The 13,761-nt window shown below is 34.8% G+C and overlaps 1 protein-coding gene across 2 annotated transcripts in view; it reads right to left on the reverse strand.

Moving 5' to 3' along the window:
- PLCB1 (phospholipase C beta 1) overlaps window positions 1-13,761 on the reverse strand; it is a 686,080-nt gene that overhangs the window by 185,989 nt on the left and 486,330 nt on the right. For both annotated transcript variants that reach the window (XM_065892597.1, XM_065892598.1), the window contains exons 6-9: window positions 13,405-13,458; window positions 12,229-12,304; window positions 4,721-4,821; window positions 2,969-3,135 (exon numbers count right to left, since the gene is read on the reverse strand). In XM_065892597.1, the coding sequence (XP_065748669.1) occupies window positions 2,969-3,135; window positions 4,721-4,821; window positions 12,229-12,304; window positions 13,405-13,458 (398 nt within the window). The remainder of the gene's footprint in view (window positions 1-2,968; window positions 3,136-4,720; window positions 4,822-12,228; window positions 12,305-13,404; window positions 13,459-13,761) is intronic.

Below are 13,761 nucleotides of genomic sequence, written 5' to 3' on the forward strand. Positions count from 1 at the left end.
CAAGATTCCAACTCTGTGAAACCCAAACCTGTGAACATTTGGCCTTAGACTGCACAGAAACCTTCTGATTATTTATAACCAATACATACATCTACAGAAACAGAAATTCCGGCGTGGAATGTGGGTAACATCCTCATGACAGGCGGCCAACAGAGCATCACTGTTGGTCAGCTCTTCTGGGTTTTCACTTCACACTTACACTCGGCTTTAGCCATTAGGCTTTTAGCCACACTGAAAATGTTTCATTAATTTAAGATTACCTTTTATGTCAAAATTATACCAAATGCTATAAAACTAAACATTAGCATATGTCAATTTTGTGTATTGTTTATTTGTTTAACATCTACTTTAAAATATGTTTCTTGTATCAGATAGTATATATCTGCTATTATATATGGATTTTCTGTATGTATCTTATTCCCATGATTTTATATCAATATAGGCAATATGGAAGTCTCTTTCTCTGATAAATGAAACTGAGTTTGTGGTCAATTTAATTAACGCTTGGGCACATTTGAAGAACTAGTAAAAATGTACGGTGCCGCAGAAAAAAATGATAATGTAATATTAAACTTCCCTACTTATTTTCTTATGTGTTTATTGATTAAAACATATTAACTAGTTGACTGAAAGTTAAAAACTCTGCTTTCCTGAAGAGCATCTTGGTATGAGATCTTAGATAAGTCATTTGACCTCAAAGCTTTGGTTTGCTTCTTTGTAAAATGATAATGCACATTTTGAAAGTCACATGATAAGTGAGAGCTAATTTCCTTGCATCAGTCATCACTGAAGCCATATAATAAATACTTTCTTAAATTGTACTTTGTTGCATATAAAAAGGAGTTCCTGTAAAGATCTTAAAATCAAACATCAGATATTATAAACTGCAAAGGCAAGTAAAAAATGATTTTCATCCTTGGAAAAAATATTTCAAACTTTTGATTACTAAAGAATTGAGATCTAACTCAACAATTTCTTATTCTTACAAATAAAGATTTCAAAATTGTTATTCTTTTGACTGTGAAACAGCAATTGCTAGAATAAAACAATCTTCTTTGTTCACATAAACAGAGCCAAAGCAGCAAACAAAATGACATGGTGTGAGACATCTCAAGTTCATCTTCCTACTGGAGTTTTGGGGTTGAGAAATGAATACTGTGATTTTAAAAAATCACATCAATGCTGACAGACAGGCTCATGATTAATATCATATTAAGTTGTAGAAAAATAAATCAAGTTGCTATTTTTTAAATATACCTGAATTTTACATGTCTGCATGATTATGGAATTCACACCTAGTACAGCTATAAGATGGAACTAAATACTCATGCAAATGTTAAGAGATATAGTCTTAATTCCATTAGAATCAAAATCAATTCTTCCAGGATGATAGAGTTTTACAATAACTTATTGTACTATTTTCCTTTGTATCCTCTACTTTGTCCAAGTCATCAGAGTATGATGTATGGGGGCGCCACGGACTAGATGAAGCCTGGACCACCAGCAAAGTGGTATGAAGGAAGGAGAAAAGGGCAAAGTTTAGGTTCTGAAGTGCCTCATTGGTTTCACAAAAGCTTTTTGTTTTCCTGGTGTCATGGGCTAACTGCTTTTAGAAGTCTTGTCAGAATTGTTAAAACACTGTGTTAGTTATTTTTGGCAAAGTTTGGATTTCAGAAGGGAACTGTCAAGCTATCTATGAGAAACCTCCAAGGAGTTCTTCTGGTTTAATGAAAGGAGAAATCCCATCTCTGTGACACCAGGGATGAAAGGGAGTCAGATCTGAGGGGGTTGGAGGGGCAGGCCTGGCAACGCCAACATGTACTATTGGGTCAGTTGTTTCCTTTGACCTCGGCAACAGTAAGAATGATGACAACAACAAAGGCAAAGTGCCTGACGAAGAAACTAAGACTAAAACTAAAATATGTAAAATGATAAAACTAAAAACTAAAATAATTCATCTATAAATTCCCAACTAATAACATGTAAGATACAATTAGTGATAAGATTTTACTTTGATATTTAATAAATACTCTCATTTTTCATTTAGAGGATAGTTTTAAGATAACCATCTTATTAATGACCACAAGCTTGCCAGAGCTATTTGTTACTTATAAATTACTTGCATATTAACATGCAATTTATTTCTTAATAATTGGTTAATTGCACTTTATTTTGCTCCCTATGGAATATCTATTCAATTTACAATAACATCAGTAATAACACACTAATATTCTCAGTGAAGGAATTTCAATCCAGATGAGACTTGGTCTTAGTGGTAAAGGATGATCGAGTTTAGAGACCATGATGCCACATATAGTTGAAAACTCCTGGCACCTGAATTTTCATGATCTTATTTTGGCAAGTCATTTCTCCAGAATCAAAAATATAAATTTCTCAATAACTTTCAGGCATCTTAGTGTTGTCTTTCTGATATCAGTTTTGTTTTTTTTTTTCCTACAAACACTATTTTTTTTTTTAACACAGAAGACCAAAGTTTAAAATATCTTTTCAAGTGGAAAAATTCGTTAGTAGTGTAAACTATAAACTACTATAAGATAAGGGTCTAATGAACTGAATATACTCTTCAGTTTTAGAGATTTAGAAAAATCTATGGGTCATGTCACAGAGCTAGAAACAGACCCAAAAGGGCAACCTTTAAGATAATGAATTTCCTGTCTGAATAAAAGATACATTCAGTCACTGGGAAAATTTAAAACAAAACAAATGATTAGACATTTAAAAAACAATGTTACACACACACACACATATATACATAACAAAAACATCACATACCAAACTCTAAAAAAATCTTCTGATTAAACCACCAGTGATTTAAGTCAGAAAGAAAAGCAGGCATATAAATGTGGGAAATCCTCCTGAATAATCCTTGATGCCCATGACTACCAAGAGTGGCCCACTCACAATTAGAACTCGAGCTTTGCTCTGGTGTGGGAAAAAGTGGACTGACCTTTTCTGGCAAGACTGTTGTTGGGTTCATACTTCTCAATCAACACCTGGACTTGCTCTTGCTTTAAAGGTGGGTAAAGAATTTCATTTAGCCTGGGATCTCGCTGCTTGAGGTTGATAAAATCCATCATCTGATCAACCGTAAGGTATGGTTTGCTTTTGGCACCACTAAAAACAATTAAAAACAAGGAAATTAGAAGGGTTTTCCACCAAGTCTCATTCATATATTTGCATTTAGCTATGTGGAAACAAACTCCTGCCATACCTGGCAAGAGTATGCTATACTGGAATTCCTATCTTGCCCTAAAAACATTGTGTTGCTCCATCACAACCTTTTGCAATCACTGCCACCAAATCCCAATGCCCTTGAACTCTACTAGATGCATAAGAAAACCACAATAGGGAAATACTGTATCTTGTGTGTGAAGATGCACCACTCTAAATGGAACACAGAGTATGGGTTGTTTTTTGATTATGATGCTTAACTTCTGGTTTAGTCATCAAATTCTCATATCCCGCTTAATCATCTAAAGATGTATTTATTTCTCATTATTAAAAATACCCAATATGTTTGGGCACATTTTTCTTTTCATTAAAATTACGCTTCAGCAAGAGTCTATAACTCTGCAATATAGTGTGATTCAAACTTCCCATTTCAATCCAGTTGACAACCCAAAGACAAGTTCAATAGTACAGATATTGCAGATGTTCAATCAATAGTCGATGGCAATGAACATGACAAAGTGAGTACATCTGATATCATTCTCAGCAGCACTGTTTGCTTGTTTTTCATATAAAGAAATCTTTATTTAGTCTGTCAGTTTTGGATTGATCTGTGATCACATAGATTTCAGTCTATCACGAAAGGTATTGATAAGTTGCTACTTCCCCATATTTGCCTTGCGTGTTTTGATGTGTTTTTCTTTTTTTCATTCATTTTTTAAAAAGTAATGCCTATATGATTTCTAACATAAAAGCAAATAATTTTCAGCTAGGAAGGTTCTTAGTAATCCAAACTTCTCATTTCATTAATGTGATGCAAAGAGGTAATATGATGGGTTCCCAGGTCAACATTCTTTCTACAACAGTCTATCTCCACAAAGTAAGCCTAGATGCTTCTCTGTTCTAGCCATAATCTTCAAACTACACAGAGCCCCCTGAGGATTCTAAAACACAGACACCCTGCAACAAATCATAGCCAACTTCACTCATTAAAAGTGGTGGTTGAGGGCTTCCCTGGTAGCGAGTAGTTAAGAATCTACCTGCCAATGCAGGGGACACAGGTTCGATCCCACATGCCGTGGAACAACTAAGCCCGTGTGCTACAAATACTGAGCCTGCACTCTAGAGCCCAAAAACCACAACTACTGAGCCTGCGTGCCACAGCTACTGAAGCCCGCGCACCTAGAGCCTGTGCTCTGCAACAAGAGAAGCCACCGCAACGAGAAGCCCGCGCACCTCAACGAACAGTAGCCCCTGCTCGCTGCAACTAGAGAAAGCCTGCGCACAGCAACGAAGACCCAACACAGGCAAAAATAAAAACAAATAAATTAATTAATTTTAAAAAAGTGGTTGAACCTCAGGGGTAGGAATGCGTGATTGTCTCCATCAAATTACACAGAATCACTGCTATTATTTATCATGTACAAACAGGTTCTGCCATCTCCCTCTACTGCTCAAAATCCTGCCCTAGCTAGCACCCTGAGTACCATCACCAAGGCAGAACAAAACGAGTTAAAATGTGTTCCCTTACAATTCAGAAAAGATGTTATCAATTTCAGGTCGAGGACAAAGGTTGTTCAGGAAAACTCTGTACACTTCTGGAGTGAAATCTTCTTGAGGTATCAAATCATTCTGGGAAATAAAACAAGAGGGTCAGTAAATGGTCTTTTTCTTTGTTATCTTTCATCCTCCCAGTTTTGTCTCTCTCTCTCTCTTCCCTCCCTCCTTCTTTCCTCTTTTCTTTCTTTTATTGGGTTGGCCAAAAAGTTCATTCGGGATTTTTCCATAAGATCAATAGGAGGCCAGGGTGAACATTCAGAAAACATCTATGAGGCCAGTGGTAGAGTTCACTTGAACACTGGCTTTGAGGTATCAAAAGCCTTATTTTCTGTTTTTTTCATTATATTTTAAGCTTAAGAGTTTTCTCCTTCTAAAGGGATGTTAAGGCAATTTCTGAAGTACATTCAATAAATAAGGTTATGGCTGAGTAATATTCCATTGTATATATGTGCCACATCTTCTTTATCCATTCATCCAATGATGGGCACTTACGTTGGAATATTACTCAGCCATAAAAAGAAAAGAAATTGAGCTATTTGTAATGAGGTGGATAGACCTAGAGTCTGTCATACAGAGTGAAGTAAGTCAGAAAGAGAAAGACAAATACCGTATGCTAACACATATATATGGAATTTAAGAAAAAAAAAATGTCATGAAGAACCTAGGGGTAAGACAGGAATAAAGACACAGCCCTACTGGAGAACGAACTTGAGGATATGGGGAGGGGGAAGTGTGAGCTGTGACAGGGCGAGAGAGAGGCATGGACATATATACACTAACAAACGTAAGGTAGATACGTTTGTCCCAGCTAGTGGGAAGCAGCCGCATGGCACAGGGAGATCGGCTCGGTGCCTTGTGACTGCCTGGAGGGGTGGGATAGGGAGGGTGGGAGGGAGGGAGACGCAAGAGGGAAGAGATATGGGAACATACGTATATGTATAACTGATTCACTTTGCTATAAAGCAGAAACTAACACTCCATTGTAAAGCAATTATACCCCAATAAAGATGTTAAAAAACAAATAAATAAATAAATAAGGTTAGGTCTAGTGAAAACAGGGTCTGTTCAGCAGATTTTTTTTTTTTTAGGTTGCTGTTTTTGGTGACTTTAATCTCATTTTTAATTGTGATAAAATATACAGAAGATAAATATAGCATTTCACCATTTTTAAGTGTACAAATCAGTGGCATGAAGCACATCCACATTGTTTATGTGCTGTTTAGCAGACTTTTGAATGAATGTATTTTTTTTTTAAAGTAAAGAACCTGTAGAAAGACATTTTCAAAATGAAAAGATAAAATCCCAATTTTGTGTCTTTTTTTCAAACAACGTTCTTTCTGGTTTAAGTAATCTGATAAGTTGCAAAACACTTTTCATAAGTAGGACATTGGTCATTATTTCTCACTGATTCCTCTTGTTTCCTATTGTTTGGAAAGCAAGTCATTGATATAAAAAGTGACTTCTATGACTTATTTTTCTGTTTAGTCAGGCTGCCATGGAAACCGGAAGCATGTATTCAAGCCTTTGTTGACAGGAAGGACATTCTTCATGTCGTTTTTCCTTTTTCAGGTATGTGTTTATATGATTATTTTTATTTTCAAGTCCTTAAACCAAAGAAAACACCCTTCCTTTTACCGTATTCTTATTTTTGGAAATGTACCTTTACAGAAATATCTAAAAATTATTGTCTGAATTATGGTCTGAGACTACACTGCTTGCTAACAGATAAGAAAACTTAGCTCACCACTTGGCAAACAGCAGGAGTCCCATATTTGAGAAATGAACGAATAAAATAATATTTTCTTTACTAAATCAATTTATAGGGCAGAAAAAAAAATCCATTTTGCAAAACAGCATTTTGGGACAACCAAACAACACATGTGTCATTTATATATAGCAAGATGCATTACACCATTAAGTTCAGAAGGTCCACAATAAATATTTACTAAATGAATGAGTGTAATTTATGACAAAAGTGGAAGTCGACAGCAAGTATGCTTCCCATAGAACATCAGATTCAACTAAAGCCATTTGTATAATATTCCATAAACATAATTTCATAGAGCAATATGCTTTACTAAAACTCTAACCATGTTTACTTACCAGCTATGAATTAGAACTTCTTATTAGAGAGGACACATTGATGAAATAAGCTGAATAAATACAGTATTATTTTTATTACCAGTTGGATGTTAGCACATAGAAAATGGACAACATTTCAATACAGCTTCATTTTTCTCTTGCCCAACTTGACTGATGAAGATACCCTTTAGGGTCAGTGGGTGAAAATGGGAGAAAAATATATTTTGGAGAAAAAAGTTAAAATGTGCGCCACTGAAAACTCAAGTGAAAGAGTATGGGGGAGATACTTAGGGGAAAGCTACAGGCAATTACCAATTCTGTATATTTTAAATAAGGCTGAAATTCACAAAGGTCATTCACCTATTTTCTTTTCCTGGACCTCATGATTTGGTGAAGTGGATAGAATAGATTCATTGTCCTGTTTAAGCAGGAGGAAACTTAAAGTCCAATACCCTTAAGATTGTACCCAAAGTTCAAATACTCTTCTGTGAACCCTTCCTTACCAAACCAGGTAGAGATGACACATTCTCTTTTTGTGTCCATAATCCACCTTTATATACCTTCCTTAGAGGATCCATCACACAATTTTTCCTTTATTTTTTATATTTCTGATGATCTACTAGACTGCGTGTTTTAGAGCAAAGTGACTATCTCTTATTTAATTCCTTTGTGTCCCAAGAATGATGCCCAGCATATAATATGCACCTATTCAATGTCTGTTGGGTGAACCTGGGTATGGGACAAGACCTTAGGTCTTCTGTCTCGTAGTCTAGGACTTGGTTCACCACATCATGGCTCCAATACAAAACAGATGGTCAGTGATTATTTGTTGCCATTGTTATCCAAACTTTTTGAGGGAGAACTAAGAAGACCAATACAGTCAGAATCAGGCCCATTTATTCCAGAAACTACAAAGAATTTCCATACTTTAAAAACATAGTTGCTTCAATTCCATGCTTGTATACAAAGAATCTCAAAAGAGAAAAGATTAAACAAAAAACTTGAGATAGTACTGGTGGCATTTACATTTCCAGATTCCAAAGACCAGGTTATGACAAATTGAAAATAAAAAAAGAGAAAAAACTCTTATATATATATGCATATGTAAAAATACTCAGAGGATAATAGGAATTAATATTTATTGAGCACTTACTGTATGTCAAGCATATAGTTCTATGAGCTTTACTTGAATGGTTTGTTTTCAGTTAATCCCATGTCAACTCTATGAGGTTGGCATGGTTAGGGAGCCCTTTTACAGATACATACACTGAAGAGATGGGAGCTTACAAAACTTGTCTAAGGCATCAAATTGAGGGGGGGCGGTTGCTATGTTTTGAAGTAAGGTCGCTTGATTCCTCAACTCACACTGCAATCCAGAAAACTAAATTGCATATCAGTTTTTGGATACTGTTTGTATTTTCTTCTTTATACATTTGTAGATTTAAAAAACAATTCTATAATGAACAGGTACTTAACATTCAGAAATGTTATTCAAAAACATATTAATTTAATTCAGTGGACTTTAATGAATAAGGAGTCCACATACAGATTTTATCTTCACAAATCAATGAATTATTTTCCGGTAAATTCAGGATTTCAATCTATTTTCAGTATTTTTGTCCTAAAGTTATAAATCAAAGGTTGAGACAGCCAGAGAGTACATGAAATAATTACAAGTAAACTACTGATAATGAACTGAATACATAATGTAGTTCTAAAATGGAATTGTGATATTAGTGATTTTAAGAATCACAGCTGAATGAATAACTATAATTCCTAATTTACATTCTGGGTATAAGGCATAGGAGAAAGGCAACCTATTATAGTTATCCTGGGAGAAGTTCTTTTGTAAATTTTGTTCATAGTATTCTTTAGTAAAATTTATGGAATTCTTTAAATCCAGAATAATCGCTGTTTTCTTTGGTATTACATGTATGTTGATAACTATAGTAAGCTTTATTTTATAAAAAAATATGGATTTATTCTTATCTTCTTCATTAAAAGATCAGTGCTATGCCAAGACTATAATATGATTCCAAATGTCAGTGAGCTTTTTTTTCAAGTTAATAAAGCCTTAAATCAAAGGGAATTTGGTGCAAACACACTATTTTCTGTTCTCAGAAAGTTTGTGAGTAAAGTAGTAGTTTTCTGAATATGGAAAAGTCTTCAAACATCTCACTGGAAAATACGTTTGGATTATTAAAGAAGACAGTAATTACTCTGTCTCTCTTTTTAGATATAGTACTACTTTTTAACAATTAAGGTAACTTTAGGAAGCATTTGAAATCTCTAAAGGAGTACCCTTTAAGGAATGTGCTATCTCAATGGATCATGTTGGTCAGGATACAAGTTCAAGTGCATTAATTATCCCTAACAATGTGCACAAAGATAATGTTTAAAAAATCTCAACAGGATATCCACAGTATTTCTGGTAATGTGTCTATTTACAGAACACAATTAAATCTAGTTTGAACAACCACTGGCTATATAAGGCTCCCAGATATGTACTACCGTCTACCATTTACATAACCTTTTCTTCTGTGGAGTGTTTAAAACACCTCTTGTCAGTATATCTTTGCTAATTAGTGGGTATTTTCTAGGGCCACTGTTCTGTAGATATGAACTTACAACAAGGATTTAAAATATAGTCAGTTCAAGGAAGCATTTATTTCCTAGCTCTGAAACTGACTTTGTTTTTTAGATCTTTTTACAGCATTGTAATTCTACGAGTCCTCCAACTAAAGTATACTTTACTGTGAATAATGAACTTTCAAAACTTTATGATGGAAGTTGATTATATTTTTAAAAAGTCTCCAATCTGTTTTCAGAAAATTGTCATAACATTTAATTTACTAAAGATAAATATTTTTTTTCAATTTAAACATAACTCCTGTTATTTGAAACTCATTTTCCTTTAAAAATGTCTCCAGTTGACATTGGATTGAAAGTGTGAACCTATAATAGACATAGTGGATTGTAAAAACTCAATCTGCATTTATCGACTGAATTGTCAGAATCCAATTGTTTAGAAAATTGCAATTTATAGAGAATTGATTGATGGATTTGATTTTCTATTCAGCTTCATTTTTCTATTCCTTCTTTCCCTTAGCTAGTTTTATAGTAATAAGTTAACATTTTTGATCTTTTTTTTTTTTTTTTTCACAAGATGTTTTCTAGTAAAGGTCAATTCAGGAGCAACTGCAGAGGAAAAAAATTCTTTGCATGTCTTTCTAAATTCATGTCTCACACTTTCTTTTCATGCTTAAATGCAGTGGTCTTTTTTCAGTTACTCAAACCAGTAAATTTTTTCCAGCCTCAGGGTTTTGCACACATTGTTTTCTTTTTCTGGAATGAACTTCCCTTATTTTCAGTGGCAGTGCTCCATTCCTTTTGTTCATGGCATTCCTCCCCAATTTACACACGTCAGTCAAAGTGTTTGACTAGCACCTCCAGAGAGTATATGGTCCTTGAATCCTGGGACTGGAACTTCATTTTGCTCACTACCATATTCTCAGTGATGGAGGGCACATAGTAAGAGCTCAAGCGATATCTGTCAAGTCTGAACGGATAAAGAAGATGTGGTACATATATACATAATGGAATACTACTGAGCCATAAAAAAGAACAAAACAATGCCATTTGCAGCACATGGATGGACTTAAGATTATCATACTAAGTGAAGTCAGAACTAGAAAAACAAATACCATATGATATCACTTATATGTGGAATCTAAAATATGACACAAATGAACTTATGTATGAAACAGAAACAGACTCAGAGACATAGAAAACAAACTTATGGTTACCAAAGGGGAAAGGTGGTGGGGGAGGGATGGACTGGGAGTTTGGAATTCGCAGATGCAAACTACAATATTATATATAGGATAAATAAGCAACAAGGTCCTACTGTATAGCACAGGGAACTATATTCAATATCCTGTGATAAATCATAATGAAAAAAATATGAAAAAGAATGTATATATATACACACACACATATATATATATATATATATATATATATATATATATATATATATAACTGAATCACTTTGCTGTACAACAGAAATTAACACATTGTGAGTCAACTGTATTTCAATTAAAAAAAGAAAAAAAATAGGTCAAATAAAAAAAAATATTTGTTGAGTCAAGGACAAGACCTTAACAGTTATATCTTTCCTGCTCTAAAGCATCAAATGAAAGAGCAATAATAAACAAGTTTGATCATTTTCTTTTGCTTTATTAAAGTGAAGGTTAAATGTTTGGGGGCCTTTCCACAGCTCTGCCCAGTGTTTGCAGCATCAGCAGCTTTTTCCACAGATAGCAAGAAACTGATAGCGGAGAGTGACTTTTTAATTTCTTTTCTGTTACCGACCAAAGTCGTTAATAAACTTCATTTTTCTGAAAAATATTCACAAGAACTGGCTGATGTAACTGATGCAACAGCTCTCAATACTTTTCATAACTTAACCATACATTTAAGAATGGCTTCTCAACTTCATTCAGTGCAACTTCAACACTGCCAGCATGTTTCAAGAGACTCAAAGGTTCTTCTATGGGTATAAGTGTTATTCTTGCTTACTTGTTGCTTAGATACTGGGATAAAAATAATTCATAATAGAAAGGAGTGTTCTGCATATAGCACAAGGAAAAGGTTTTATGCAACAGACCCAGCTATCCCAGAAACAACGATAATTAGAGCCAGGTATGTAGAAATGCATTGAAATGAAGGCGAATTGCTTTATTTTAAGTGGTCAACATATATTAAGTGCCTCAAATGTATTGGGAGAAAAAAAAAAAAGCATCTTACAAGCTTATCCTCTCATCTACTTGACTACCATAGGAGCAAAGTAGACAATTTTCAAACTGTTTTGATCCTGTACTTCTCTTGCAAAAGCCTTTTGAGAACCACACTGCAATGTACATAAATATATTTATTTATAAAATGTACTACCATTCTAATTGCTTATTAAATTAAAAATATTAGCCCTAGACATTTAAAAAGGGGGATAAGATGAAATTAATATTTTAAAATACTACTAATCATAATCTATAATCATTAGCTAATATCTCAACGGACATCAAGAAAGGATTTATAATGAATAAGAAGCTTAAATTCTTAGTAACGTTAATATTTTTTGACCAGTACTTTTTTTGTATTAACTGGTTATTTATTTATCATTTTCAACTTGCAAAGGGTCTTTCTTATTGAAAATGTTGGAGTTATGGGAGTGAAAGAAACTAATACAGTGACCCCGTATATTGTACATATTAACAAATAAGTCCTATGTACTTCTTAGTTTTAAAAATGTTTGGATAATATTGGGGCAAGATATATTTTAGTATGATTATTCAGGGCTATTTAGCAGTGCTAGTTTTAGGAAGGCAACATGCTCACCCTTGAAGATGGAAGACTACAAGCCTCTAAAGCAGTTTCAACTCGCTTCCGGTCTGCTGAGAACAAGCGGTATATGCTGTGAAGTGAAAGCACACCACGTGAGAGATGCTTAAAAGGCATTTGGATCACACTTGTAGATGACGCCAGCTGAAACATTCCATTCAATCAAACCTCCTTATAATTCATCTTTAGAGAATTAAAAGATACTGATTGTTCTAGCATCAGCATATGTGTTCTGGAAGTTCAATGTGTGTGCTTTTTAAAATCAAAGTGCCTAAAATAAAATCAATATTTTGAGACAATGGCGATGACCCAGTTAAAAAACATTGCACTAAATAGCCTCTGGTATTGTATTAAGCACTAAAAACAACATCCTTGACAACTCTGTCTCCTTGCTGCTACTCACTGCTCTAAAGGTGTCCGTTGCTAATATTATTAATAATAAACAATTAATTAATAGTATTATTATTAATAATGTAAATTTTTTATGAGCAGAAGCCCACTGGTAGCTAGTAAGTCAAAGGTTAAAGGCTTTTGACTGAATGGTCTAGAGATGTGCTTTTGTTGCTCAGTAACTTGGGTTTAAAAAATATAACTTAAGTACTGAACAATTTAATATAACAATTTGGATTTATGGGTTCTATTGAAACATTAGAAAATCTAGCGTCCAGAGCCCACCAGTCCCACAGGGAATATGGTGGAGTTGAGTTGTCCTTGACTCCTTGAGACGGGGTTTCACTCTTCAGTTTTCCTTCCTGTTCCTGGCCTGCTTCATCATGCATGTTCCCTGCCTGGCTTCTGTTGACATATGAGTTTGCAACCCCTCTTCAAGGCTAGTGTCATCTTGGAAGAAAGAGGCATTGTGGTCGCCCAGTTTCCATTCCTAGAATAGATCTGAGTCTCAGATGGTCTTTTAGGTTTAACAGCAAGGGTCCCCCATCCCCTCCACCCCCTTCCTGCTTTGGTGTTTCTTGAGAATGATGCCACAGGAAGCGGGGAGGCCCAGGAAATCTCTATGAGAAAACCAGCTGCACTGATGTGCATATGGAGTGTGTGGGAGGACAGGGTTAGCACACATTTCCATGCTCCTACTTGGACCAAAACAGAGCCATGGCACGGATTCACATCTTTGAGGGAAAAAAAAAAAGAATAATGGGAAATGCTCATGAAGCTTACTTTTTGAGAGGAATGCGTCCTTCTGGAGTGACTTGCAGCTTAAGTTTAGTATAGCTGTTGGAGAAGCAGAAAACAAGTGTTTAGTTTTTTTAAAAGCTTTTTATTGAAGAATAAAATGCATAGAAAAGGGCTCCTGCATATGTACAGTTCGCTGAATTTTCACCAATTGTCCAAGTTTCTGCAATCACCACCCAGATCAAGAAAAAGAATATTATCACCTTAGTAGCATCCCAGAAGCCCCTGTCATGCCTCCTTCCAGGGCTTATCCCCAAAGTGGGAACCACTATCCTGACTTTAAACAACTCAGATTATTTTTGCCCTTTACATAATGGAATCACATTCTTTTGTGTCTGGCTT

Source organism: Phocoena phocoena, chromosome 15 (genome assembly GCF_963924675.1).
Source record: "Phocoena phocoena chromosome 15, mPhoPho1.1, whole genome shotgun sequence".
Taxonomy (NCBI): domain Eukaryota; kingdom Metazoa; phylum Chordata; class Mammalia; order Artiodactyla; family Phocoenidae; genus Phocoena; species Phocoena phocoena.